At 40.0% G+C, this 26,879-nt stretch overlaps 1 protein-coding gene across 2 annotated transcripts in view; it reads left to right on the top strand.

The window, feature by feature from the left end:
• The window catches only part of LOC136866539 (FGFR1 oncogene partner 2 homolog), a 61,944-nt gene that overhangs the window by 16,140 nt on the left and 18,925 nt on the right, over nt 1-26,879 (top strand). The window contains exons 4-5 of one of the 2 annotated variants that reach the window (XM_067143603.2): nt 5,870-5,935; nt 25,035-25,160. In XM_067143603.2, coding sequence (XP_066999704.1) covers nt 5,870-5,935; nt 25,035-25,160 — 192 coding nt within the window. The remainder of the gene's footprint in view (nt 1-5,869; nt 5,936-25,034; nt 25,161-26,879) is intronic. The other variant, XM_067143604.2, reaches the window with a different exon arrangement.

The raw sequence follows: 26,879 nt of genomic DNA, 5'->3' as shown, positions 1-26,879 counted from the left end.
CATGATATTCTGACTGAGAATTTTGAAAAAAGAAAAAGATTTGTCTTAAAATATCATTAAACTTCACTAAATAAGGAACTTCAGCTGTTGCCTGGGCACTAGCAAGTGCCAATCTGTGGTTTATTCAGTGACAGTTTACCATGAGTCCATTTGTTTTCTCTCTTAGCAGTGTTCCTGCTCCCTTTTGCTTACCAATCATGACAGCTGCCCCACCAGATCCTAGACCTACCAAATTACACATTTTTTCCCTAAATTTTCAAGGGCTTCAATTAGGTTATTTGTTAATGTCTCAGCTTTACCATCAATGATGTTGCAGGTTGACACAAAACTAATATTAACCTCATTTTCAAGTTGGTTCACATGTTATCTATACAATAAGTTGCTTCAGTACAGAAATATCTGTAGTTTCATCACACAGAGCACTGAAATAATCTGGTGAATGTATGTCCTTTAATATTTCACATCTAATTTATGAAGCTATAACATCAAGTAACTCCTGCATTATTCTTTCTGAAGTCTAATTAAGTAATATTAAGGTGCTTTATATATAACCCATAGCCTTGCAGTGTTTGAGCAATTTTTCGTATAATGTAGTGTGTGTTAGTTCATTTTTTGCCGACCAGTATTGATATTAGGGCTCTGAGAAAAGCATCTCTCTGTAAATTGTTTAAAATAGAAACTGATTTTTCTATTTGCCCAAATCCAGTTTCTTTGAATGCACATCTTTCACTTAAGTTTGAACAAGATTGGGAATGCAGCTTGCTTTGTTCATGGTCAATTAAACTCTCCTTTCGAAGTCTTGCACACGGTATAGTCACCCAAGTCACTTCCTTCTTTGTTGGTTTCTTCCATGAACATTTTATACATGTGGAACATAACATACCATTTTCTTTCACAACTAACCACGTAAATTGCTTAAACCAGTCATTGCTGATGCCCGATAAACGGTGTTTAGAAGAATGTTTCACTTGTGGTTTTTTATTTTGAATACTTTCCACTTCACCAGATGAGCTGGCCTCCAGCAATGTCTTTTTCGGAAATCTCATCTGGTGTTAAATTTTTACTTTTACTAGGTTCTTTTTTGAAGAAACATAGAAGACGATGTGATGAGCCAGCGATGGAGTGGAGTCGAGAAAGTCGATCTTGATTCAAGTCCTATGCCTGGAAATGGGCACTGTTCCGGAATAGTCCATGGGAATACGCATTGGTGTATCTGACCGTTCGTAAAATTATTGTAACAACGAAACTAGCGGGAATGAAATAGTGATATAACGAAGGAAGTGTGTTTAAAATAGCACTTAATGACTCCAGGACAATGCTATGGTTCAAAATATGGGAAGTACATATATTTCAAATCAAGAATAAAATAATGAACACAACCCCAAACTTGGTTAAATCTTAATTTACGATAATCTCATTAAACATTAATATGGTATTCACCTTACCACTTCATGATATTAAGTATTGAAGGTATGAATGTCAGTAATTTCTCTGTAGCTGCTAGCGATATTGTTGCCCGGCTGAGTGTCTCAGACGGTTGAGGAGCTGGCTTTCTGACCCCAACTTGGCAGGTTCAATCGTGACTCAGTCCGGTAGTGGGTCTATTTGAGGGTGCTCAAATACGTCAGCCTTGGTAGATTTACTGGCACGTAAAAGAACTCCTGTGGGACACAATTCCAGCACCTAGGTGTCTCCGAAAACCGTCCAAAGTAGTTACTGGGATGTGAATACATTATTATTATTATTATTATTATTATTATTATTATTATAACAACACTGTTAATGACTTTACCAAGTTGACTGGGAGGATGCCGGTACCAAGCATCACATTGGGATGCATGGCTTAATAATGCTGCTGCAACAGACAATCCTCTCCAATTGTTTCATAAATGCATTTCTATATTGTGAGAATGTAGTTAGAATTTTGTGTTTTAGAATGCTACTAATATATCATAATCACTATCTCATTCTTATGATGGTCTCTAACGATTGTGGCCAATATTATACGGTGTACTTCTTCCATTGATATTGCATGGAGTTTGTTATAATAGTTATTAATTCAAATATTAACAGAGAATTTTGAACTTCTAGTGTTCTACTGCTTGTTCATCATCTCGTATCATCAGGCTTGGTCACTCCGTTGCTGTGGAGTCAGTGTTCTCCCCAGAAAATTTCGTTAGCCAGGTGGCAGGAATGAATAGCCGGGAAAATTTCAATGTATTCCCCTCAGGGCATTAACAGTAATATTATACAGGTAAACATTATCACAAACAAGACATAGTAGAGTATTTTGAACTTCTAGTGTTCTACTAGTGTTCTACTGCTCGCTCATAATCATGCAACACCAGGGCAGTTTAAAAGTTGCACGTACTGTTCTCCCGCCTTCAAGGTGAGTAGCAGCAACAGCAAGCCCTTAATAAAAGTTACCTTTCCCCAATTTTCTCCTTACTATCTTCATTTATTGTTTGAATTCTTTTCCTCAACAATTATTTGTCAATCCTTTCTCTTCTTCTTCCTGCCCTGCGATTGTCAGCCTCCCGTAATTGTTGCACAGCCACTATTAGATAGGCTTAAAATCTAGGCTCTTTAGTACCCACTGGCAAGTCGTCCTACTTAAATGTGCCTGTTGCACCATTTTGTGTGTTAACTACTTTGGACTTTGAATAATCCTTCGGTGAATTTCCTCAGTAACTTCCAGTGTATGAACCGAAGGAGCTCTTTGTTTTTCGGCATTTTGCACAGACCCCATAGTGCACCACTTATTAACCAAACCCTGTATACGTCTCTTTGCTAGTTGTTCTCTACCTGGATACTTGTCCCTCAGAATCGCATGGCTTTCCTTAAACAAACCTGTTCTCATGTATGCTTCCACAATTTCCTCTCTTTCTTGTATCGATTAAGTTATTTTATAATGCAGACACGTGTAATTCGACTGGTGAAATTAAATTAAATTCTGACAAGAGGAATACCAGTAATTAATTATTGCATAAAAATGTCCAATTTTGATTCAAGTCGATATGATAAAAATACAATAATATCAGTGTTCTCCTTAGGACCTTTTTAACGGGCCATTTTTACAGACTGCCCAGCTAGCATAACCTGGATATGTAGTAGTTACATAATATAAATATACACTGGAGTCATTGGGGGCTCCAAATTAAAATGTAAATACTGTAAAACTGCTATTTCAAATGAAGAATCTTCATTATTGTCAACATAATTGCATCAGTTACATCTGAGTTTAAATGTTTAGCTTGACTATTATGTAATGTCATGCGCGAGCAATGTCTGAATTGGCGCGGAATCACATGCGAGCACGCGATTCCACGTGACATCACAAACCTCTAGGGCACTCCATAGCACTAATTTTTTAGAGCAGTTTATACGTTGTCTTTGTATTCTTATATCCTGCACGGTATATTCTTAAATTGTTTAAAACACATTGCCAAAAATGCAGGAGACATTGGATGTCACTTCACCTTGTGTGAATTTTGCATTTTCATGTTTCACTGCATTCACAATGTCCTTGCATGTCCCGAATAATCGCCCATGCAATTGTTCTTTCACTTTGGGGGTGAAGTCAAAATCACACGGGGACAGGTCCGATGAGTATGGCGGATATTCCAGTACTTCCACCCTCAGTGCTGAAGTTGCCTCTGTACATCCTCTGCTGGATATGGTCTAGTGTTGTCATGAAGGATGACATTATTTCGGTTGTAACTCAAGTAGTGTTCATCTTCTATCCATGTCCATGCACTGGGTAATTACTGCACGTGGCACATCAGTCCGGACACTAACAGGTCTTCCGGACCTGTGCTGTTAAACCGAATTAACAGGTAAACCCCAGCTATTACTAATGTAGACGAATGTACTAAATATGAAACAGGTGTCGGAGCAGGCATGGCTGCTGGATGTCAGGATGAAAAAGGAATTTGTGCACTCTCAGTTATAGCTGCCAGCACTACTATTGCACTAATCAAAATTGTAACAAAAGAACACTAAAATATTTAATGGCAATCAATGCAGCTGCAATAAAATGAACTCACGGCTATACCCTCTAGAACATGAATAAATCCCAGAATATAATATACCGTGTCAGCTATAAGAATACAAATACAACGTATAAGCTGCTCTAAAAAATGATAATAACAACATAAATATAGTTACCCAAGATCAAGCAACTAAACTATTAAACAATCCAATCTCCCCTATTAAATTCAATGACTATCGGCAGCCCTGAAAATGGTTTTCCGTGGTTTCCCATTTTCACACCAGGCAAATGCTGGGGCTGTACCTTAATTAAGGCCACGGCCGCTTCCTTCCAACTCCTAGACCTTTCCTATCCCATCGTCGCCGTAAGACCTATCTGTGTCGGTGCGACGTAAAGCCCCTAGCAAAAAAAATAAATAAATAAATTCAATGAAGGAGGTGCCGCCATATTTGCTGATCTTGCAACAGTTCGGTACAGAAGGGCATTTATTGCCCACAGCTTCCACAAGCTCTCTGTGACATTCTTTGGCCTTGCAACCGGTGAACAGCCAGGTTGATGTACGCACGCTGTTCTTGCTTCTTCATATCTGTTCTGCATGGAATCTGACTCACTACTGCAGTCCCATCGCCCTGTGCAAGGTACCTCTCCTAACGCACTGTCATCTCTTGCTGTGTCCATACACTGTCATACCTGCCAACTTTCCCAATTTAGGCGGGACGCTCCCGATTTTCGACAGTTTTTCCCGTTTCCCGATTATTCTATTATTTCTCCCGATTTTAGCTTCTTTTTTTTTTTGTGAACATCAAACATTTGTTTTCAAATCCCGCCATTGTACGCCACTTTCAAATGAAATATCGACATTTTTTAATATGAGAAATGCGCGTGAATGTGGGATGTTTATTGAAACCTGTATATTGCGACGTCAATCTCTCGTTCTCGCGTGGTCTGTTCGTGTTCTTTCACATCAGTCTAGTCTATTCTAGAGACTAGTTGCTAGATTTGGAGTTTTGAAGCAATTTAGCGACAGAATTTCAAAGATAGCGACTAGTGAATTTTCTAGAGATTTTAGAAGCCATTTGAAGAAAATTCTGGCGAATTTTAATTTATTACTTGATAAAAGTAGCTTTGCGTAACTGAGCGAGTGCGTGATGCAATATATTGATCTATGCATTTGCAAAGTAATGGCATCTAAGTGCATGACTGATTCACACGTGTGAAGCATGAGTTCATACTATTTTCGGAAGGCTTATCAGAGACCGATCATCTCACTCACATACTTTATGTGAGGGAATAGAGATGTGTAATTTTTAGGCTTGTAGCCTCGTATAGCAACAGGCGGGTTTGGGGACAATAAGTGTTATAGTACTCCCATATTGCACAAGACACATAGAATAAGCAGTTTCGACCAATTGTATCTCCTGATTTTCAGATCAAAATCTCTCAAATTTTGTTTTTGTAAAGTTGGCAGGTATGTACTATGAGTGTCAAGCTTTCCAGGGCATAATGGCCATTGTATGTTTGCACCATGCTAGTGTGAGCGAAAAGATAACTGCCATAACTTATGTTCCACCCCTCGTGTGTAGATGGTAACGTACAAGTGCACAAACAAGCAGAACTAACAGCCACTTACCCCAAATCTGTATATTTTGCCCATTACATGATGGATAAAATATAGAGCTTATCTAACGTGACCTGAACTTGTATTACTTTCACATTTGAAAAGAAAGCCATGCAGAGGGAGATAGACCAGGATACCGGGTATACTCTCAGTGCAACTTAACCAGGATAGAATATTTTTCGTGAATACAAGTGGCCATATAGGTTCTGAGCATAAAACTAGAGACATCAGTGACAGATCTTGTTCCATTTCTGTTCCAGGGCTGCCTTCCAGCAAATGTTGCGTGGCACAAGCCGAATGTTCCTCTATGTCAGTATCCACAAAAGGTGAGGCAATGCACTGCACCAGTAGCTCCATTTTCTTAAAATCTTGGAACCATTTCTGAAGTTGTACTCCCAAGCTTGAAAAAATTTTCAGCATGTTTTTTTTCTGGAATGTGACTGTGATAAGCCCTGTTTTTCAAGCTTGTCAGTCAGGCAAAGGGTTCCACATCACCTAGGCCAAGATATTTTGCTCAAAATTCAGTTTTTCATGAAAATTCCTCATCATGACGATTATCTCTTCCACGTTGTTGTCCTTACACAGATGGAGCTATAAACAGATTTTGCTATCCTCTGATGTTTACCTAGAATATGAAATCTTTCAGGTTGATCTTCTAGGACTCATCCTCTTGAATCAATGAATATTTGATTTATCAGTTTGTTGACTTCTTTGTTGAGCCAGATGGCCAGACTTTTATATTTGCACAGTATATGTCACACAGTGTTGGGGGAGAAGTGGTGGAAAGACCGTTTCTTTGGAGAGGAACCATATTTGCCCCTACCCGGCTACAGCTGGATAAAGGGAAATGATGATGATGTCACTGATGTGCTGAAGTCTGTTGACAGTCGTGTTATGCTCAGTCTTTTACTATTAGGCAACTCTGTTAGGATTTGAGGATTCCTGCAATGCTGATACATCAAAACTATCAGTGCCTTTTCAGTACGTAATATAATGTGTTCAAAACCTAGCACCATGCAGGCTCCACTAGGCCCAGCCTCTGCTGCTTGGTGGACAATGCCAGGCTAGACTGGGCCTGGCCCACCAACAAGGTGCGCGGTCACAAGGCCAAGCTGTACCTCATCATCTGTTAGTTGCAGTTTAGTGGGGTCATAATGTCCCCGTAACAAAGTCAGCAACGAGCAAGAGACATAAGGTAAGTAAGGTTTGGCATCTAAATACTGTAGTCATAACTGACAGGGAAAATAGTGGTAGGTTCGGCAATGATAATGGCCACATTAAAAAAATCGTACGTGATTTATTCAAAATCAGAAAATGAAAATGCCATCCTGCCTAGCTATGATAGTGTGGATGATCACTACGTTAATTATGCAATTGATTTAACTCTTGGGCTAACATGAAAATAGTTCAAACAAATGGGATGGTACAGGCAAAATTCATCCTAACTATTCTAACAGAATTGAATGGTGACAATAAATTTGTTCTTGCAGAGTATGAATTATTAAATTAGTTAATGATTCCTTTAGAAAATAGGCTATTGAGGTAAAATTCTTGTACACATCTGAAAAATACATTGAATGATCGTAAGAAAAGGTGGAATATAACATATGGTTAGAGAAAAAAATAAACATTCCAATTAATTTTCTCATAATGAAACTTGACTTAAAATTATATCGTGGGAATTTACAATATAATTAATATTAATGAACAAGTTAGTTTTTATTTGAGTATGCTTTTAAAATAGTGTAAATTAAATCGACACATCAACTATGTATCTGTTCAGAATGAATTATCAGTTAGCCTAATTAATCAATTAATGTTAAGTGGTCAATTCAAATGAACTGAAGGAAAAGAAACATCTCTTGTAACGAACAAAATTAACCATTGACGCTGGAACATGGACAACAACGTAGATCAGAATCCCTACGCACTGAAACACATCTAGATTTGCCTACATGGCACACATGTAAGTCTGAAATAAATCACATCCTCCTATTTATTTATATTTCTAACAACTACAAATATACTGAAACCACAATTCTACAATATAATTACCAAGTATAGACACAGAAGAAATAGACTATAATATCTACAAATCATTAAATCAACTGCTCACAATCCCGGTAAATTTTCTCCGTAAATGTCGGGTACAAATGATGAACATGAAATTTAGCACATATTCCTAGGTTTACTTTACAAATAAAAAGTATTTATAAAATCCTCCTTATCAATACAAATCAAATCATCTGTTAGATGGAACAGAGTCTGTACATGTTTCGGCCTATTATCAAGGCCATCTTCAGTAGCAGAACAATTATTACATAACACAAAACAAATTTAAAATCTTGATGAAGTGAAATGACAATGATCATGATTAATGAATTAAAAAACATTGAGGTACAAAGTCCTCTCGTCTGATAGGTCGTTCTTGATTGACAAATAAAACTGCTGACTGTTAAAATGAAACACTGTGCTGGGCAGTGTAGTGAGACCATCAATAATGTGGATTAAAAAGTGTGTAAGTGTGTAACATCTGTAATGAGAAAAAGAACTATGAGTGGATGAAAAACAAGTCAAAATATTGTGTGAAAAGAAAACTCAGTCGACTTACTTGTAATAAAAAGTTGTCGTCTCGAGTGGAACGACCTTGTCAGTCTCAAGTCAGATTGACAACTAAGCTTGTGTGTGGCTTACCGTGTGTCCATGCTGATGCGGTTGGCTGCGGAAGAGGAGAGGGAAGGGCAAAGAGGGAGGGATGAGGTGAGTCACGGGAGGGGTATGTTGAGGGAAGGGTGGGTCTTGTTCTAGAATGTCGGTAGTGAAACTCGTTTCTGTTAATAAATTGTTCACAGATGAGCGGGACAAAGGTTTCCAATAATACATTTTTCTTCTCTTTGATTTCATTTAGGTTGTGCACAGGATTGTTATATAGGTCAATATCTATATAAATATTCTCCAGTATGTTGAGTAAGGGCCCTTTCTGTTCATAGTGTAACATCTTTAAATCGTGGTCAGTTGTTGTGTATTTGTGATTTTTTCTCCCTACAATGTTCGCTCATGGCTGAGTAGCGGTTGTACTTCAGGACATTGAGGTGTTCGAAGTATCTTATATTGAAGCTACGGCCTGTTTGCCGTACGTACGTTGAATAACAAGATTGGCATTTTAATTTGTATATCCCAGAGTTTGTACATTTTTTGTTGCCATTGATGGTATGAGAATTTAAAAATGTTTTTGCATTGGTGTGAACGATCTTGAAAGCTATTTTTAACTTGTGTTAGGATATATGTTATTATTATTATTATTATTATTATTATTATTATTATTATTATTATTATTATTATTATTATTATTATTATTATTATTAAAGGTAAATGTGGTGAACTTCTCTTTAGGGGAAGATTCTTTTAATAAGGTGGTCTTGGGTTTATTTTTAAATTTATTAAGGATTTTGTTCACGAAAGCTTTACTGAAACCATTACCTTCGGCTATTGTGTAAATGGTGTTGATTTCCTTTTTAAAATTCTTATGGGATAAAGAACATTGAGCTTTGAAAATCATACTATTAAAAGCTGTCTTCTTCTGCGTCCCTGGGTGTAGAGAAGTCTGGTGAATTGTGTTTATTGTGTGAGTGGGCTTCCTGTAAATATTAAAAGAAAGGGTTTTATTCTGATTGCGAGTGATAGTTAAATTGAGATAAGGGAATTGTTGTTCTCAGATTCTATCGTAAACTTTGTATGCGGATCAAGGTTATTAAGTAATTCAAGAACTGTATTGCTATCAGTAGTATGGGAATCTAGGATAATAAAAGTGTCACCAACATAGCGTGTCCAATGTTTGATACCATTAATTTTGCCTATGATATGAGTGTATTCAAGGAAATCTATGTAAATATCAACGAGGATTCCCGAGGCCGGTGACCCCATAGGACCCTTCTGTTGGTATACGGTGTTATTAAAAGTAAAGAAACTATTATTTAATGTAAACTTGAGGATATGAACAAACTCATTTATCTCGCCTACAGTCAATTTACTAAATTTATAAAGATTATTTTTTACTATTTTGATGCTTTTATTGATAGGTACATCCGCGTACATATTGACTATGTCAAAGTCGTAGGCGGCTGTAACTCTATCCGAGTATATATAACTTCTTCCTCCATAAGGTTATCAGATCAACTCAGTTTATGGATGTGTTGGCGATGACTAAACAGACCAATCTTGGCATAAAACATGTGCCCACACAAATCACACCAAATTAATGCTGGAAGGTGGGGTTGTAACTGACGGAGCTTTCTTACTTTTCGCTTGGCCTCTTGATGTCTGTATATTTATACCAGTTGTCTTCATGATATGTTTTAGCTGGTCCTTAAAACACTTAACAGGGGTTCCATGAGGTCTGCCGGAGCAAAGAATTTGGCCGGAAGCCTGTTATCACTCATGCGGTGAACATGGCCTAACCATCTCAGGTGATGAGCGATGATTTTTGCCTCAATGCTATTTAGCTGCACTTTGTCGAGAACTGCCTTGTTGGTCACATAGTCCTCCCACTTAATATTCAAGATGTATCTCATTTTTTGTTGGTGGAAGTGCTCAAGTTTTTTTATATCATGGCAGTAGAGTGTCAAAGTTTCACAGCCATTCATTAGCATGGAAATGACAGCAGCTTTGTAGACCATGAGTTTGGTATGCAGTTTTAGGTCGTTATTCATGAAGACTCTGCATTAACCGTCCAAATGCTGCATGATTCTTTTATCAACATCTTGTTCGCAGGTACACCGTTTAGACAAGATGTTACCAAGATATGAAAAGTGATCAACCTGCCAGTGTTTTGTCCAAGATGGAGATACTGAACTCAGGAAGAGTCAATACTGGGGCAGGTTCTGCAAGTACCTTAGTTTTTTTCGCATTAATGACAAGACCAAAGCGATCACATGCAGCTTTAAAGCAGTTGACTGACTGATGTAGTTCTGCAGGTGGTAGAGCAGGAGATGCAGTGTCATCAGCATACTGCAGTTCTGTCACCCTGGCAACCAGGGTATGTCTGTGAGCAAAGTGTTGCCAGATTGAATAGGCCTCCATCAAAACGAAACTTAATCTCCATGCCACCGGGCGAGTTGGCCGTGCGCGTAGAGGCGCGCGGCTGTGAGCTTGCATCCGGGAGATAGTAGGTTCGAATCCCACTATCGGCAGCCCTGAAGATGGTTTTCCGTGGTTTCCCATTTTCACACCAGGCAAATGCTGGGGCTGTACCTTAATTAAGGCCACGGCCGCTTCCTTCCAACTCCTAGGTCTTTCCTATCCCATCGTCGCCATAAGACCTATCTGTGTCGGTGCGACGTAAAGCTCCTAGCAGTAGCAATCTCCATGCCTAAGTTGTTTGCAGATGATTCATGCAGCATGGCAGCCATGTACAGTGCAAAGAGTGTAGGAGCAAGCACACAGCCTTTTTTCAATCCATGAGTGATTGGGAACGAATCTGATACTGAGTTACCACAAAGAACCTGTCCAGACATGCCATCATGAAGAGCTTGAACCATTTCCACATAACCTTCAGGACATCCAAAATGTCTCAATACTTTCCACATATCAGATCTTGGTACTGAATCAAAAGCTTTTTTCCAGGCCATAAAAAACTAAATACAGAAGCTGCTGTTGCTGTCTGCATTTTTCCTGGAGCTGTATGGCACAGTTCATATCTGTTGTGCCTCTGGAGGTTTGGATGCCACATTGATACTCAGGCAAAATCCTCTCTGAGATAACTTGGAGTCTTTGATAGAATTCTTGCCAGAATTTTACCTGCAATTGACAAAAGCAATACACCACGGTAGTTCCCCATATGCTAAGATCGCATTTCTTGAAGATAGTGATGATGTTAGTAGTCTTCAAGTCGTCAGGTACTTCTCGAGTTTTACAAATCAAGAGGATGAGTGTGAAAAGTCTAAGTCTTCAAGGGTATACCTACATGTTGTATGAGCTCCAGAGTGGTGTTATCACGACCAGGAGCCTTACTTGGTTTAGTTGATTGAGTGCTTCGGTGAAGGCTCTGTATGTGGGTGGAAATGCCATCCATGGTTGTTGGGGCTGCTGAGGGACGTTACAAAGAAAGTCCTCAGCGACACTGGAGGCACGATTTAGAAGTGCCGAGAAATGTTCCTTCCAATGTTCTAAAATTTCTCCATTATCAGTTAAAATGATGGAGTTGTTAGCAGTCTTCAATGTCCCCGATGAAGATCGAATTGGACCATCTCCTTTATGCCAGCGTAGAAGTTTGGCAGGTCACGAGCATCAGATAGTCTTTGCAGTTCTTCAGCTCTTTGTTGCCACCAGTTATTCTTGATTTTCCTAATTTGTACCTGACATTTTCCTTTAAGTTCCAAGAAATGTGATTTCTTCACATTGGAAGACTGATCTTGAAGGAAGGATAGATGGGCTTCCGGTTTGGCATTGATCAGTCACTTAATTTCTTCATTATTTTCATCAAACCAGTCTTGTCTTTTTTTCCTCACAAAACCAATTGTTTCCTTAGCTGACTCAGTGATGACCTTCTGAAGCGTGGCCTACTCCTGATTTGTACTATCACTGCTAACTGGATGATTAGTCATTTTGTTTGAGATTGCATTTCTGTAATCTGTAGCAATGGATTCAATTTGAAGTTTAGAAGTATCAAATTTCTTTCTGGGCAGGTTGTGGATGGGTCTCTTTGGTTTGCGACAGATTGAAGTTCTCAGCCGGCAAGATCTATGCTTATGATCTATCCATGAGTCATCGATGTTTCTTGCTGTCCTTGTAACAATCTTTTTTATCACATTGCCTGGTGATGATACAGTCAAGGATGTGCCAGTGCTTTGAGCGAGGATGCATCCCAGTGGTCTTGTAGCGATTAGGCAGGCGGAACTGAGTATTAGTAATAAAGAATTCATGTTCAGCACATAGACAAAGGAGCAGTAGACCATTGGCATTGCAGTTGTCAAGTCCATGTTTTCCCATCACATTGTCCCATAATTGGTGATCGTTACCAACTCTGGCATTGAAATCGCCAAGTAGTAAGAGCTTGTCTCTTGGTGGCACTTTGGTGATGGTAGTGCTCAGCAGGTTGTAGAATTGGTCTTTAGCTTCTACATCAGCATCCAAGGTGGGAGCATACGTGGAGATGAGTGTCATAGATTTAGCTCCAGAGAGTGAGATTATTGTGCAATTATTTTGCTGATAGTGGTTGGAGTTGGCTGATAATCATTCACCAATGTGGTCTTCACAGCGAATCCAACACCATGAATGCGGTGTTCTCTCTCATCTTTTCCCTTCCAGAAGATTGTGTAACCTGAGCTGAACTCTGTAAGTTTACCTTCACTCAACAGTCTGGTTTCACTTAAGGCAGCAATATCGTTGTTCATTCGTCTAAGCTCATGGGTGACAAGCGCTGTTCGTCTCTCAGGTCTGTTATTGTCTTTCAAATCAAGTAAGGTTCAAAAATTCCAGGTTCCTAAAGTTTTGGTAATCTTTGTTTTTCAGCCACATAAGGGGTGACCCACTGGGTGCAACCTCCCAGCTGGCTGAAAGTGTGACTACCGATGTTTAGCCCACATTTTTTGGGGTCGTCCCCAATCATGGTGGGAAGCAGTGATCCTAAATAGGCCTACCGAAACAGATTGAGGAGCGAATTCCTGAGTACTCTTGAGGTCTCGGAAAGACGACCATTACTAATCCGTTGCCAATGTGCAGGTCCGAACCAGAGGCTTCCAGTTTCACCCAAAAACCTGCCTCCACCATCCTTTTCCCATCACCGTTGGACTTGAGTTCAAGGGCGTGACAGCAGGAAAAAGTGCCACAAGTGGGATTTTGATTAAGGTGGATCGCAGCTTGCAAGGAAGTGAGCCACACATTATGATCTCGGAACTATACCCTGTGGCACAAATTAAATGCGACATGCAGGTTCTAGTACCACGACTGCAACGGACTGTCGCAGACTCGAAATACCAGTGAGTTGCGCCTTCACAGTCAGTCCGCCTCTACGACCATTGAGAACCATAGAAATGAGGTTCCTCTGTCCGTTGTGCCATTGGACCAAATACATAGATGATGAGTTCCAGTGTTATTTCCTACGTTGAGGGCACCATCACCCCACCGAAAGGGGCTCATCCTTCCGAAGCCGTTGGGCCCTATGGGGTGTAGAGTTATTTACCGCCACTCAACAGGTAGCAGTTTTTTCAGCTGGTTGCCAAGCCACCCAACCCTCCTCCTTTCCCATTCCGGACTTGGGACCATTAGGATGCAGGGTACGTAATCTAGATAATTTTTGGTAAATAGCCAATAAATCCACTCGTATACTGGAAAAATATCAATAACTACATCAGGGCAATTTCATTCACACATTGACAAAATTTATATTAAGGAGCATAAATATAAGGCTTATTAATATTCAGAAGACTCTGCCAATGTGACCACGATGGTGTATGCACGAAGACATTGCCATCTTCCACATCTAGCATACAAATGTCGCAAATGTATCTAGTATTCCACATCGCCAAACACGTGTCAGAATTTAATTATCTGAGGAATAATTCTAACACTAGCATTAAATAATAAATTTATCCAGTAAGTCCACTCAAAAAGACTCACAATATCATTTACCAAAATCTATTAAAGTATGAAAATCCACAGGCTGTGGATTTTCTGTTACAGTATATCGTGGAAAATATGCAGTCAGAAATAAAGCAAAGTATCACTCTCATGAAATAAACCTTAGTTCATTTTCATCGGTATCAAAGATCCGAGCTAACATTTGTCGCAAACATTTCCTAGAGCACTCCAAAATTGAATAATTACCTGATATCTGAATTAACATCTCAATGACATTGAGTGCAATCACCACAAGGTGTGAATGTAAGCTCCAAATATTACCAAAATATTACTCAAAAATGAAAAATATTACCATATTAATTCATGTTAATAGTGTCAGTTATCAAATGGCATAACATTCCTTGAATGTTTAACGATGACCAAGATAACACACAGGTAAACTGTTGATGATTCACCACTGTCATAGGAGCTTAACACATGGTTAGGAAAACCTGCTGTTCTGCATGATTGAAATATCCAACATTGGAAATTCACATTTTCAACACAACTCGTATGTAAAAGTACTTAATAGAAGAAATGTAAGAGAAGTAAGAGCAAATGATTGTCTATAAGATCACGCTTAAAGTAAATACAAAATTTTAATATTCCACCTTCTCAATACTAAAAAATCATTTGATGTTTTACAAAAACATTACAATGATATTAATAGGTACTAGTTTCGGTCCACTGTGGACCATCATCAGCCTAGCCAAATTACAACAGTAAAAGACATAGTGATAAAATAAAGTAAAATAATGTGGAGAAATGAGAGAGGATCTAGAAGGATGGGATGGTGGTGGAATGACAGACAAAAGTGAAAAACCGTATATGCGAATTATGATAAAAGTAACAGAAGTGTTCATATTGACAAGTAAAATCTTTGTGAAGTCACGTAAAAACTCTTGATGAGATAGACTTTGGTTGACAGTTACTCCTGTGTTGCACAATTAAAATTTATAACTAAGTATATGCTTCTAGAAAGTTCTAGATGTGAGTTCCAGTTTAGCGTAGAGGGAAGAGTTGTCCGATGAGACCAGCATAAGATTAAAAGTTGACAAAGTTGGACATGTTCTATGGTGGAATGAAAAGCTTGCTGTGTTAAACAGAAGTAGTCTCAGTTTAATCGGAACCCCAATGAACCTTGCGCTGCGTGGAACAAACTTGCTGTATTGCAACTCCGTAAGTTGTAATTTGGCTAGGCTGATGATGGTCCACAGTGGACCGAAACTAGTACCTATTAATATAATTGTAATGCTTTTGTAAAACATCAAATGATTTTTTTTTAGTATTGAGAAGGTGGAATATTAAAATTTTGTATTCACTTTAAGCATAGTCTTAACTCAATACGACCGGGCGAGTTGGCCGTGCGCGTAGAGGCGTGCGGCTGTGAGCTTGCATCCGGGAGATAGTAGGTTCGAATCCCACTATCGGCAGCCCTGAAGATGGTTTTCCGTGGTTTCCCATTTTCACACCAGGCAAATGCTGGGGCTGTACCTTAATTAAGGCCACGGCCGCTTCCTTCCAACTCCTAGGCCTTTCCTATCCCATCGTTGCCATAAGACCTATCTGTGTCGGTGCGACGTAAAGCCGCTAGCAAAAAAAAAAAAATTAACTCAATACGGAACCTAACAATGAAGTTTATTATTTTGAACTATAAGACCACACTACAAACGTAACGAAAAATACAACTACATAGAACAGATATCTAGTATAATGTATAATCGACTTAGCTTAGACTGCATAATTCATGTTGAATGATGAGAAATCATCCTTAAGTGATATGCTTAGGGCAGATGCCCTCACATTTCTCCTCCGTTAGTGACTGTCTGATGATCTAGAAGCTCATAGTAGAATAAAGGTTGAACACTGCAATGGAATCCATCCTCGTATTCTGATGACTGTAGACGTCCTCTTCACATGGCAGCAGTTTCATGGTAATATACTGAAACTTTACATAGCATTTTCATATTTTCCACTGCAGTCGCTTAAGTGCGGCCAGTATCCAGTAATCGGGAGATAGTGGGTTCGAACCCCACTGTCGGCAGCCCTGAAGATGGTTTTCCGTGGTTTCCCATTTTCACACCAGGCAAATGTTGGGGCTGTACCTTAATTAAGGCCACAACCGCTTCCTTCCCATTCCTAGGCCTTTCCCATCCCATCGTCGCCATAAGACATATCTTTGTCGGTGCGACGTAAAGCAAAAAAAACAACATGTTTTCTTCTGTGTATTTCTGTGTTACTTGTGTCAAATAATTTGTAAAAGCCACCTGTAATTGGTGTGTCTCTCTGTTGTTTACACATTTATTAAATAAATAAACAAACAAACAAAATTGTACAATTAATACTAATCCTGGACGCAGTCTTCAGTGAGTCTAGTGTCAGACCTAAGACGAAACACTGGTTAATAGAGCAAATGCCTGAAAAGCCTTACATCTGATATGTTTTTGACATCTTCAATATCGTAAAATGATACGTACTTTACTACGAGTAACTAGTAACATTCACATCCGTTGGTTTGTGAAGTTATACTTTTAACATCTGACTTGTATAGGCGAGCACAGTTCCATAGGCACGTGTCTAACCAAATATCGGCCGGGCTGAGTGGCTCAGGCGGTTGAGGCGCTGACCTTCTGACCCCCACTTGGCAGGTTCGATCCTGGCTCAGTCCGGTGGTATTAGAAGGTGCTCAAATACGTCAGCCTCCTGTCGGTAGATTTACTGGCACGTAAAAGAACTCCTGCGGGACTAAATTCCGGCACCTCGGCATCTCCGTAAACCGTAAAAGAGTAGTTAGTGGGACATGAAGCAAATAACATTATTATCTAACCAAATATAAATAGCTCCAGTCAGGCATCGAATACGTCATTCTATCGTCCACTGCGACGGTCAGAATTAGAGTGTGTATGACAGCTTCCTCTGCCCTCGGCTAAGTAAAGCTCATTGTCACTGGTAACCGGTAGTGCACGTTCAGTTGAGATAGTAAATTCTTAAATTGTTGTCTAAATTAGTTAATACAAAATGCATTCATAGATTGTCACAAAATTAGCCAAAAATCATCTTCTAAATGTTGTGATTGAGAAGTAACTTAATTATCATTAATGTGACATAATTTCACATCGGTAAATACTCCTACTTACTGCTGGTAGCGCTGTTATACTTCTTCCGATAATTGATATTCCAACACATTATTCGTCCACATTTAGCAACTGAGAGTCAGCTGTTCAGAATGTATGGTTTTATTATTCTCTATGTTCCAGGCGGCCTTGTCCTCTCGCAAGTGATAAAAATAGCTGCACAAGTAAAAAAAATCCCCTCGCTTGTCGCAGTAAAGACGCACGTGTCCAGATCAGTTGATACAACACTCGTATAAATCAATGAATTACATTCTCACAAGAATGTCACAGTATGAATATATCTGACATATGATAGCAGTAATGCAATACACTAGAGAGCAACAGGTATTTCTCGCTGGGATGTAACTTTTAAGGGAAAAGTCGTATGAAAAATATTTAAATTTTGCTTTCGTTATCGCCATCAAAAAGAAGGCGTGAATTGATGCTTTCACGACCAGTATAAATAGACAAAGATAAATTCTTTACATTTTGCAAAGGCTTTGCTCTGAGTCTTCAGAAGATAAATGCTCTACCGCCTGGCATCTAGCAGTTGACCGTATCCATCCTTAGCCATCATAATACCTACACTGAGTATAAATGGCATGATATTGTTATTATTGTCTTGGAATTGTCCTAGCCCTACCTAGTATATATACTTGAGATATTTTTATCATATTAGATAAAGATGAACGAGGCCATTTTCTGATATTTACAAACTCTTTAAGCTCATTGCAGTCTCCCACGAACATACTACGCTGTAGTAGCAGGGGGAGAGGTGATACTCCCACATGGCGCGTCCCAGGTGGCGGATAGGGGGGTCCTAACCGGCTTGCCGGCGGACTTGAGGGAAATAAAATACCTCTCGCAGACCAAACACACACCCCCTGTGGGTGGGGGCCACACATGTAGAATACACCCTCGGTATCCCTTACTTGTCTTATGAGGGGACTAAAAGGGGCGACCTAGGCGCGGACATGGATTGTGGTTTGGTATAATGTGTTGGACCTCCTGTGGATGGGAGGGGTTGAATATATTCACAGGTAATCCCTGCCTGTCATAGAAGGCGACTAAAAGGGTCATGTGGCCATGGTCACCTCTTTATTTTTTTATTGTTTTTCCGAGGGTCAGTTGTAGACCATTTCCAAATTTTTGATGTGCGTGCTGCTCGGCGATGGAGCTCCTACGTATGCGACTATGCTCAAAAGCCCATGCCAGTTACCACCCAGGAAGTGGCGGGTGGGAGTGTCATTTACCCGGGCAGTAGTATCACCCTAACAACACAGGTCCTCGCACAGCCGAATGCCAGAAGGACATATTCTTATTAATTATTTTAATTTATTTTTACTTATTTGTAGTGCTCTGTACACGCTATGGGGTACATGCTATTGCGGGTGACTGGAGGGAGTCCTCGTGCTCATTGCCTCAGTCCTCCCTTATTAGACATCGTCCAGCATCAGACCCCGGGCAGTACCTGCTGTGACCAGGTGGGTATTGCCGTGGCTGCTTGATTCGGCTACAGAGACCCCTGATCGGAGTGGGTGGCATTCGGGGAGGATGATTTCGGGCATGGCGTCGAAACCGCTTCCGCCTGCCACCTCAGGTAGTTCGCTACCCAAGTCTTTAACATTTAATTCCCTAAGGGGGGCAATCCCTTTGGAACAAGCACAGCGTGTTAGTCTGGGTTCCAGCTTCCCTAGGTTCCTAGTTGCTACCAGAACCTATAGGCACGACTTCAAGTTGGTGAAATCGATTCTATTTAGTCGCCACATTGATGATGTCTACGGTGAACTTGAGGCCCTTAAAAAGATGTGCAATGGTGGTTTGCTTTTAAAGACGAGCACTGCGCTCCAAGCAGATTGGTTGCTTAAGTGCGACCACTTTGGCGACATAATCCTGGATCTGCACACTGGCCCGAAAGAAAACACGGACCCTTCGATTTATCGGAGGCTCTTCCTGTTTGTTGTTGGCTGCTATCCAGGTTCAGTCGTCGTCTACACAGATGGTTCAAGGACAGATACGAAGGTGGGCTGTGCGTTCGTTGTCGACAATGATAGGTTTCTTTTTTCTCTCCCGGAAACCTGTAGTGTGTACACAGCAGAGCTCTATGCTATCTGTGAAGCGCTGCGGTACACACTGTCCAATGGACGCCGACACTTTCTTCTGTGTACTGACACCTTGAGCTCGCTACAGTCTATTGATACTTGTTTCACCGAGCTCGATAGCTGCAGTCACTTAAGTGCGGCCAGTATCCAGTATTCGGGAGATAGTAGGTTCGAACCCCACTGTCGGCAGCCCCGAAAATGGTTTTCCGTGGTTTCCCATTTTCACACCTGGCAAATGCTGGGGCTGTACCTTAATTAAGGCCTCGGCCGCTTCCTTCCCACTCCTAGCCCTTTCCTGTCCCATCGTCACCGTAAGACCTATCTGTGTTGGTGCCACGTAAAACAACTAGCAAAAAAAAAAAAAAATACTTGTTTCCCTCGACACCCTCAGGTACAGCGGGTCTAGGATCTGCTGGCTGGGTGTTCGGATGCTGGCACCAGAATCACTTTTATGTGGCTCCCAAGCCACATGAGTGTGGAGGGAAATGAATTAGCAGATCAGGCTGCCAAGGAGGCAGTTACACTGCCCCCATTGCCTTTCAAGGTTCCAGCAAGTGATATTCACACTCAGCTGAGACATCTAGTTATGTCCCATTGGGAGATGGAGTGGCAGGCCATTCCACTTCCCAATAAGCTGAGAGCGATAAAAGGAACAACGAAGGTATGGAGGACTTCCCTTCGGGTTTCGCGGAGGGAAGCCGTGGTATTATGTCGTATTCGGATCGGTCATGGTATCCTGACTCACTCGCATCTTTTGAAAGGAGAACCCCCTCCGGTGTGTACCTGCGGCGACCATCTTACCATGGTACACATCCTTACGGAGTGTATGGATCCGGTCGATCTTCACTGTAGTCTTAACCTCCCAAGTACCATCTCCCTTATCTTGCGAGATGATGAGCAGTCAGCAGACCTCGTCATTCACTTTATGAGGGATAGTGGTCTGTTTTAGCGTGCCTGATGATGTCCTTTGTCCTAGTGTATTTGTGTCAATTGTGCTTTTATCCCATTGACTTCATTTTACTTGTGTTGCGTATTTTAACGTGTTATTTTAACGTTTAATGTTAATTATGTATATATATCTGTACTACCAGGCAATGCCTTATTCTTTTGTCTCCTGTATTTTCTTTTATTTTATTAGAAAATAAGGCATTGCGAATTAGATCCACAGACTGTTTTAATCTCATACTCATTTTTTCATCACCATTTTTTTAACTCTAGTCTGTGGATACATTTATAATTTTTACGTATCGTATACCATGTTGTCCATCTCGTCTCATTAGGGGCCGATGACGTGCGATGTTAGGCCCCTTAAAACAATCATCATCATTGCAGTCTATAGATTCACGTTCCCCATGACATTCGCTGATGCAGCGGATCCATGACTTTTGTGGGATTCTGGCACCAGGATCACCTTCATGTAGCCTCGTTGCATCGAGTGGGAAACGAATTAGCAGGCCAAGCTGCAAAAGATGTGGTATCACTGTAACCTTGACTAGTGAACGTACCTGCTAGGTATGTTATGTTGTTTTTGGCTACTCTGAACTATCCTGGAGTCTTAGGAGTCATAGTAGCTATCTGTTGAAATTCCCAACAAGCTGAGTACTGTTGATGTGATTATTTTCTTCCCAGTCATCACGGAGAGAGGCAAATTTTTGCGAGTTGAGGCTAGATCATGAATGATCTACGCACTCTTACCGTTTAAGGAGGGAAGACACTCTTCCTGTCCAGCGTGGATCTGATTTTGCAATGGCTCACTTCCTCATTGAATACATGGTAGTGAACTGAAAACAGTTTTAAATTTTATATATGTAGGAAATATGACCAGCATTGCAAGTGATGAATGATTATGGTAGATATGACACAGAAAAAAAGACATTATGTGGTACTGTTTCTAGCAGTTACCTAATTATGACAAATTAGGGACTCGGTGTACTCTTTTGTAACATTCCGTGGGGAGATCAAATTTTGTTTTATGGCTAATAAAAACCATGTGTTTTTTGCCCACAAAACACAGTCTTGTTGGAATGCATATAGAACAGCCCGTAGTGATGCGAAGAAGATCGTAGCCATGACAAACTCCACACGGTTCACAGATCTCAACGCAAAACTTGATGCCCATGAAGGAGAATGAAACATCTACTGGCTCCCTAAATCGAGACATCACAAAACGGAAGCAATATTGGGCCAAACACACAATATAAAGACCTCAAGAGTGTGAATATCAATCCAGATGCAGCCCGAGATGGAACTAAATGAGTCCGATTTCTGTATAGCAGATCCGTGTAGTGGAACCTGCAACCGGGCAGAATAAACACTAAAGAAAAAGATGATAAAAACCCAGCTTACAAAGCATTTCTCAAGTTAGCAAAACTTTATCTGGTAAAGAAATTCAATTTTTTTTTTTTTTTTTCATTTACTTAAATAATAATCATATCATTCTGCAAGAAAATTTTCAGCATATAAACATTCTTCATTGACATATCACTAGGCTCTGCTGTATAGATGAAATTCTCAGTACGGCTTTCCTGTAATACTGCAACTCTTATACACTCGTATGTGTGGAAGGAACGTGAGACAATGTGGCACCACCGTGGCATAATTGAGAGCATCATTGCTGGAGGAGTGGAATCAGATCCCAAAAAAGGCCATCCACTAACTTGTGAACAGTACGCCTGATCGTTTACAGGCCATCATAGATGCTAGGGGTGGAAATAGCCATTTTTAGTGACCTATGTCCTCATGAAATAATGATTGATCTTTTATGCTCTAGATGTTAAATAAGTCAAAGTTCTTCTACCGCACTTCCCACACTCTGATGAGGTCGCGGTGCGATCTGCAGCGGACTGTAGAGTTGGTCATGTTTTACGGCCGGATGCCCTTCCTAACACCAACCATAAAAATGTATTTCATATTACATATTGGTGTGGTGGTTGGTAGTGCAATTTGTTATGAGGGTGGAAATGTTGGGACAAACATAAGCACCTAGTCCCCGAGTGAGAGGAATTAACTAGACACAATTAAAATCACCGACCTGACTGGGAATTGAACTCCGGACCCTTTGAACCAAAGGCCTTAATCCTGACCATTCAGCCAAGAAACCGGACCCAAAAACTGGTTGGCTTATGGACTTAAAATTTTATAACCTAGATATTATTTAAGAAAATTTTAAACTATTTTCCAACCCCTGACGGAGGGGGTGGGGGGCGGCAGCTATGAACTTGCATTTGGGAAATAGTGGGTTCAAACCCTACTGTTCTCAGCCCTGAAGATGGTTTCCCGTGATTTCCCATTTTTACACCAGGCAAATACTGCGACTGTACCTTAATTAAGACCACAGCCAGTTCTTTCCCCACCGGGTGAGGTGGCCGTGCGCGTAGAGGTGCACGGCTGTGAGCTTGCATCCGGGAGATAGTAGGTTCGAATCCCACTATCGGCAGCCCTGAAGATGGTTTTCCGTGGTTTCCCATTTTCACTCCAGGCAAATGCTGGGGCTGTACCTTAATTAAGGCCACAGCCTCTTCCTTCCAAGTCCTAGGCCTTTCCTATCCCATCGTCGCCATAAGACCTATCTGTGTCGGTGCGACGTAAAGCCCCTAGCAAAAAAAGTTACTTCCCACTCCTATCCCTTTTTTATCCCATCATCACCATAAAACCTATCTGTGTCGGTGCGACGTAAAACAAGTTGGATAGTTATGCAGTTGTACTTCCTTTTAAAACAATCACTACCACTTATTCCTCTGAAACCATTCAACGTACAAAGTCAGAATTTCACATGATGATCTCTTCTTTTCTGTACCCTAAATAAGGAAGGGAAAACATTCCAGTTCCATAGAGTTCAAATAACGGTTGGATATAGAAAACTAAAATATTCATTCTTACAAACCCATTTGGTGCATGAATTGACAGTGTATTCTACTGCAACAGTATTTAGAGTGTGGTGTGGGGTCGTTTTAACAGGTACGCATATTTATCATAGCTTCTAACTGTTTACAGTGAGCAGTTCAGGAAAGAGTCGAGCCTGGTCATTTTCAATGAAATCTTGTTTTGATGTAGTGTTTTTGTCTTCCTTTACAGAGTCCCCTTTCCAAACTATTCGTTCTATAATATTTATCAGTTTGTACCTCCCATTGACTTGGTATGTAAAAATACTTACCCTTGCGCGTGTGGGTTTTTTGTGTATGCAGTGAAAACCTTGTACTTCCACTCATGAGAAAATCACATTTCCCCATCTGTCTTGTGAAGGCTTGCTGCGTTGCCTGAGAAAGGAACAAATGACTCCAACGGTTGAATAATTGGGCTATCGTTTGAAAATGCCAGTAACTGTTCTCCAGCCAGTTCTCCTTCTTCTGTAAACTTTACTCTGAAGGAGTTACAAGGTTTCCTTTGCCCAGCGACAATCGTATACAATACATTATTGTTGGTATTGGGGAACAGCGTGGTGTAGGAGCTTAGCTGATTGCCTGCCATCCTGGCAACCGTGGTTTCAATCCTGGTGTTGCTGGGGTGGGGTTTCAGTTGAAAATCGTGTGGTGTCAGGAAGGGCATCATAAGACTTTAAATCCTCGGCCACAATTCTTTCTTGTCTCAATGTGTGCAAGGACCCTGAGCAAGCAGGATAAACTGCAGATGATGATGATGATGATGATGATTATAATTAATATTATTTGGCATCCAGCAACAATCATTCGTTATTTCTACTATAATTGCAATATTACTCATACTTCGGAGGATACAAAAGTAAAACAGTTGGATTTTGGGGGTACACAAACCAAAAAGTTCAAATACCACTGCTCTGCAGGGTCCACCGACAGTTAAGTCTCCAAAATTTAAAACTTTCAAAGAGAAGCTTCAGTTTAAAACCGTAGCAAAGCATGGGTATCTTGGCTAGTTGTAACGTATGAATCACTGGTAGAGTGTCAGCCTCTGAATCACAAGATCATGGGTTCATACTTGGCTGAGGTAGTCAGATTGTTGAAGGACAGAAAAACAGTCCTGTTTGACACTCCTGGTCTTCGGTGTTTACCCAACAAAATTATGATTGAAACAGCCACAGATCACTGTGTAGAATTCTGTACAGCAGTCTACATGGCATCAAATCAAAATGTATGCACATGCTAGCTGAGGCCATATTATTATTATTAGTAGTATTATTATTATTATTATTATTATTATTATTATTATTATTATTATTATTATTATTATTATTATTATTATTATTATTATTATTATTATAGGAGAGTACTGAGCTTGATGGATGAAGCTGTGTGTGCAAACAGGCTATGGTGGTGGCGTCATAGAAGCAAATGGAAGAGGGTGGGTTACTTAAGAGAGCTCTAACATGGATGGTAAGAGAAGCAGAGAGAGACCAAGATGATGATGATTAAACTAGTTTTTTAATGATTTAAAGGTAAGACGTGGAACTAAACCAGGCCATGGAGGTAGTTGCAAATAAATGACTCAGTTCCAACTTTTCACATCAGACCTTTCACTTCTCACTTACTAGCCATGGTTATCAAACTTTTGGTGGAATTTGCATCTGTAATTCATTATTGTGTTTGATTTATCTGTTGATTGCAGTTTGTTTCTGGTTTCAGATTATATGCGAGCAAGCTGATAAGATTTGTGAAATGGCTGCGGTGATGGAACGTGCTGCTGAAATTGATGAGAAAAGGGCATTAGAGGAGCAAGAGCTAATATCAAGATTGACTACTGAAAATAAGGTAAGGTAATACCTAAACATGCAGAGTAGTTTGAATTATATTAATCTCAAATTCTCTATAAGTAACATAATGTATTCCTCACATTGGCAAACATGTTTTAAGAAGCAAGTTACTATGACTAGCCTAGCAAACAGATTGTTATCAAGATAGGCACTAAGCCAAGGTCAGCCATAATAACACAGGTCTGCCTATGTACCTACCATTTCAGAAAAGGGTGACATTTAAAAAAAAAATGCTGTTTGGAAAGGGAGCTAGAATATCTGTTATAATGTGTCACTAAAATGCTGTGTTAGGCGAAAGAAGAGCAGGTAATGTAGCAGGAATATGGACTGGGACAAGAGTTAGAGGAAGCAAGCTTGTAAAATTCTGCAGTTGTCATAAATTTGTCAAAACTTCAGAAAACAGTTGTATTTATGGACAAGACTAGTAGACTTTGTAAATTGTTATGCAGAAATTCAGAAACAAGATGCTTAATTTCAAAATGTCTTAGGAAACACATGCTGACTTCGAAGTTATGAAGAATTGGCTAGTATTGTAAGAATTCGAGGACAAAGAGATAGATGTAGATAAGTTGAACTAAAAGGAAGTCAGGAAATGTTTCAAGGCTTTTATTGCTTTACTAGGAAGTAACTCCAAAGGGTGAAAGAAAAACAGTAGACGAGTTCTAAGGAATGATACCAATTTTTCAGCTGCTGATGAAAACATAGACAGCAAGATAAAGTTTGAATCAAAGGTTGAAGTAGATTCAAGTGCAAAATGACCAAAAGAATAATGGAAAGAGAGAAAAATATTGGAGATTTTGTAGGGAAGGAAGTGGTTACTTATTGGAAAATTAAAGAAACTTTGGAGAAAGTAAAAGTAGGGGTATGAATCATACGAGCATAGGTGGAAGAATATGTTAAGGAATGAAGGCAAGGCAGAAAGATGTCTGCAGAATTTTACGTGTTCAGTGTCCAGCTCTTGGCTCGATTTATGTAAATAATGTGTAAACATTTTACAAGCTTGGTATACTAAACTAATGGTGCATTAGTTCTAAAACATGTCAGTACCTGCTTTCTTCAATGTTATGAAAAGACCATTCTTCTTGAGCTCAGATGGCACTTCATCTGTTTCAAATATTTTGCATACTAAATGGAATAACTTTGTCATCTCACTTCTCCCAAAGTAGTAAGTCAGAAGATATAACATGAATTCTAGGCATCTTGTTCCTACTTAGGTCCTTCAGTTTGCTCTGTCAAATACTAAATTCCAAATTGAGTCTCCGATCTCATCAGCATTTATACTTCTTGTCTTCATAGTATAGTATCATCTCCTTCTTTCCTTTGATAAAATTACCCATCTATGAATTTGTTTAGCTGAATTCAGTACCTGGTCAGTCTTCTTGGGGCACTTCCAGAAATTAGTTCCCCTTGCCTGTACCATTGGACATATCAAATTGATTGTGACCCCTCCCCCACAACTTCTCCTGGGTACATTCCTGTTATATTTTACTACAGGGTGGCGTACAAATAGTTGACACATTTGAAAAGCAAATATAAAATGTAACTTATGTATTATGTTGTTAAAATTTTAAGCACGCCTTCCCTGTTTCATGGAAATATCTGTAGAGGTGACACTGCTGCTTTGTCTCCAAAAGCCTGCATTCCAGTGAGCTTTCTGCCATGGCTCACCACGGCTGACTCTCCGTTCAGAAGCGCGCCAAAACAGTTATCTTTTAAT

The sequence above is a fragment of the Anabrus simplex genome, chromosome 3, assembly GCF_040414725.1.
Source record: "Anabrus simplex isolate iqAnaSimp1 chromosome 3, ASM4041472v1, whole genome shotgun sequence".
In the NCBI taxonomy this organism is placed as follows: domain Eukaryota; kingdom Metazoa; phylum Arthropoda; class Insecta; order Orthoptera; family Tettigoniidae; genus Anabrus; species Anabrus simplex.
Note: the sequence above shows the minus strand (reverse complement) of the source record. Positions and strands in the feature narration are given on the sequence as shown.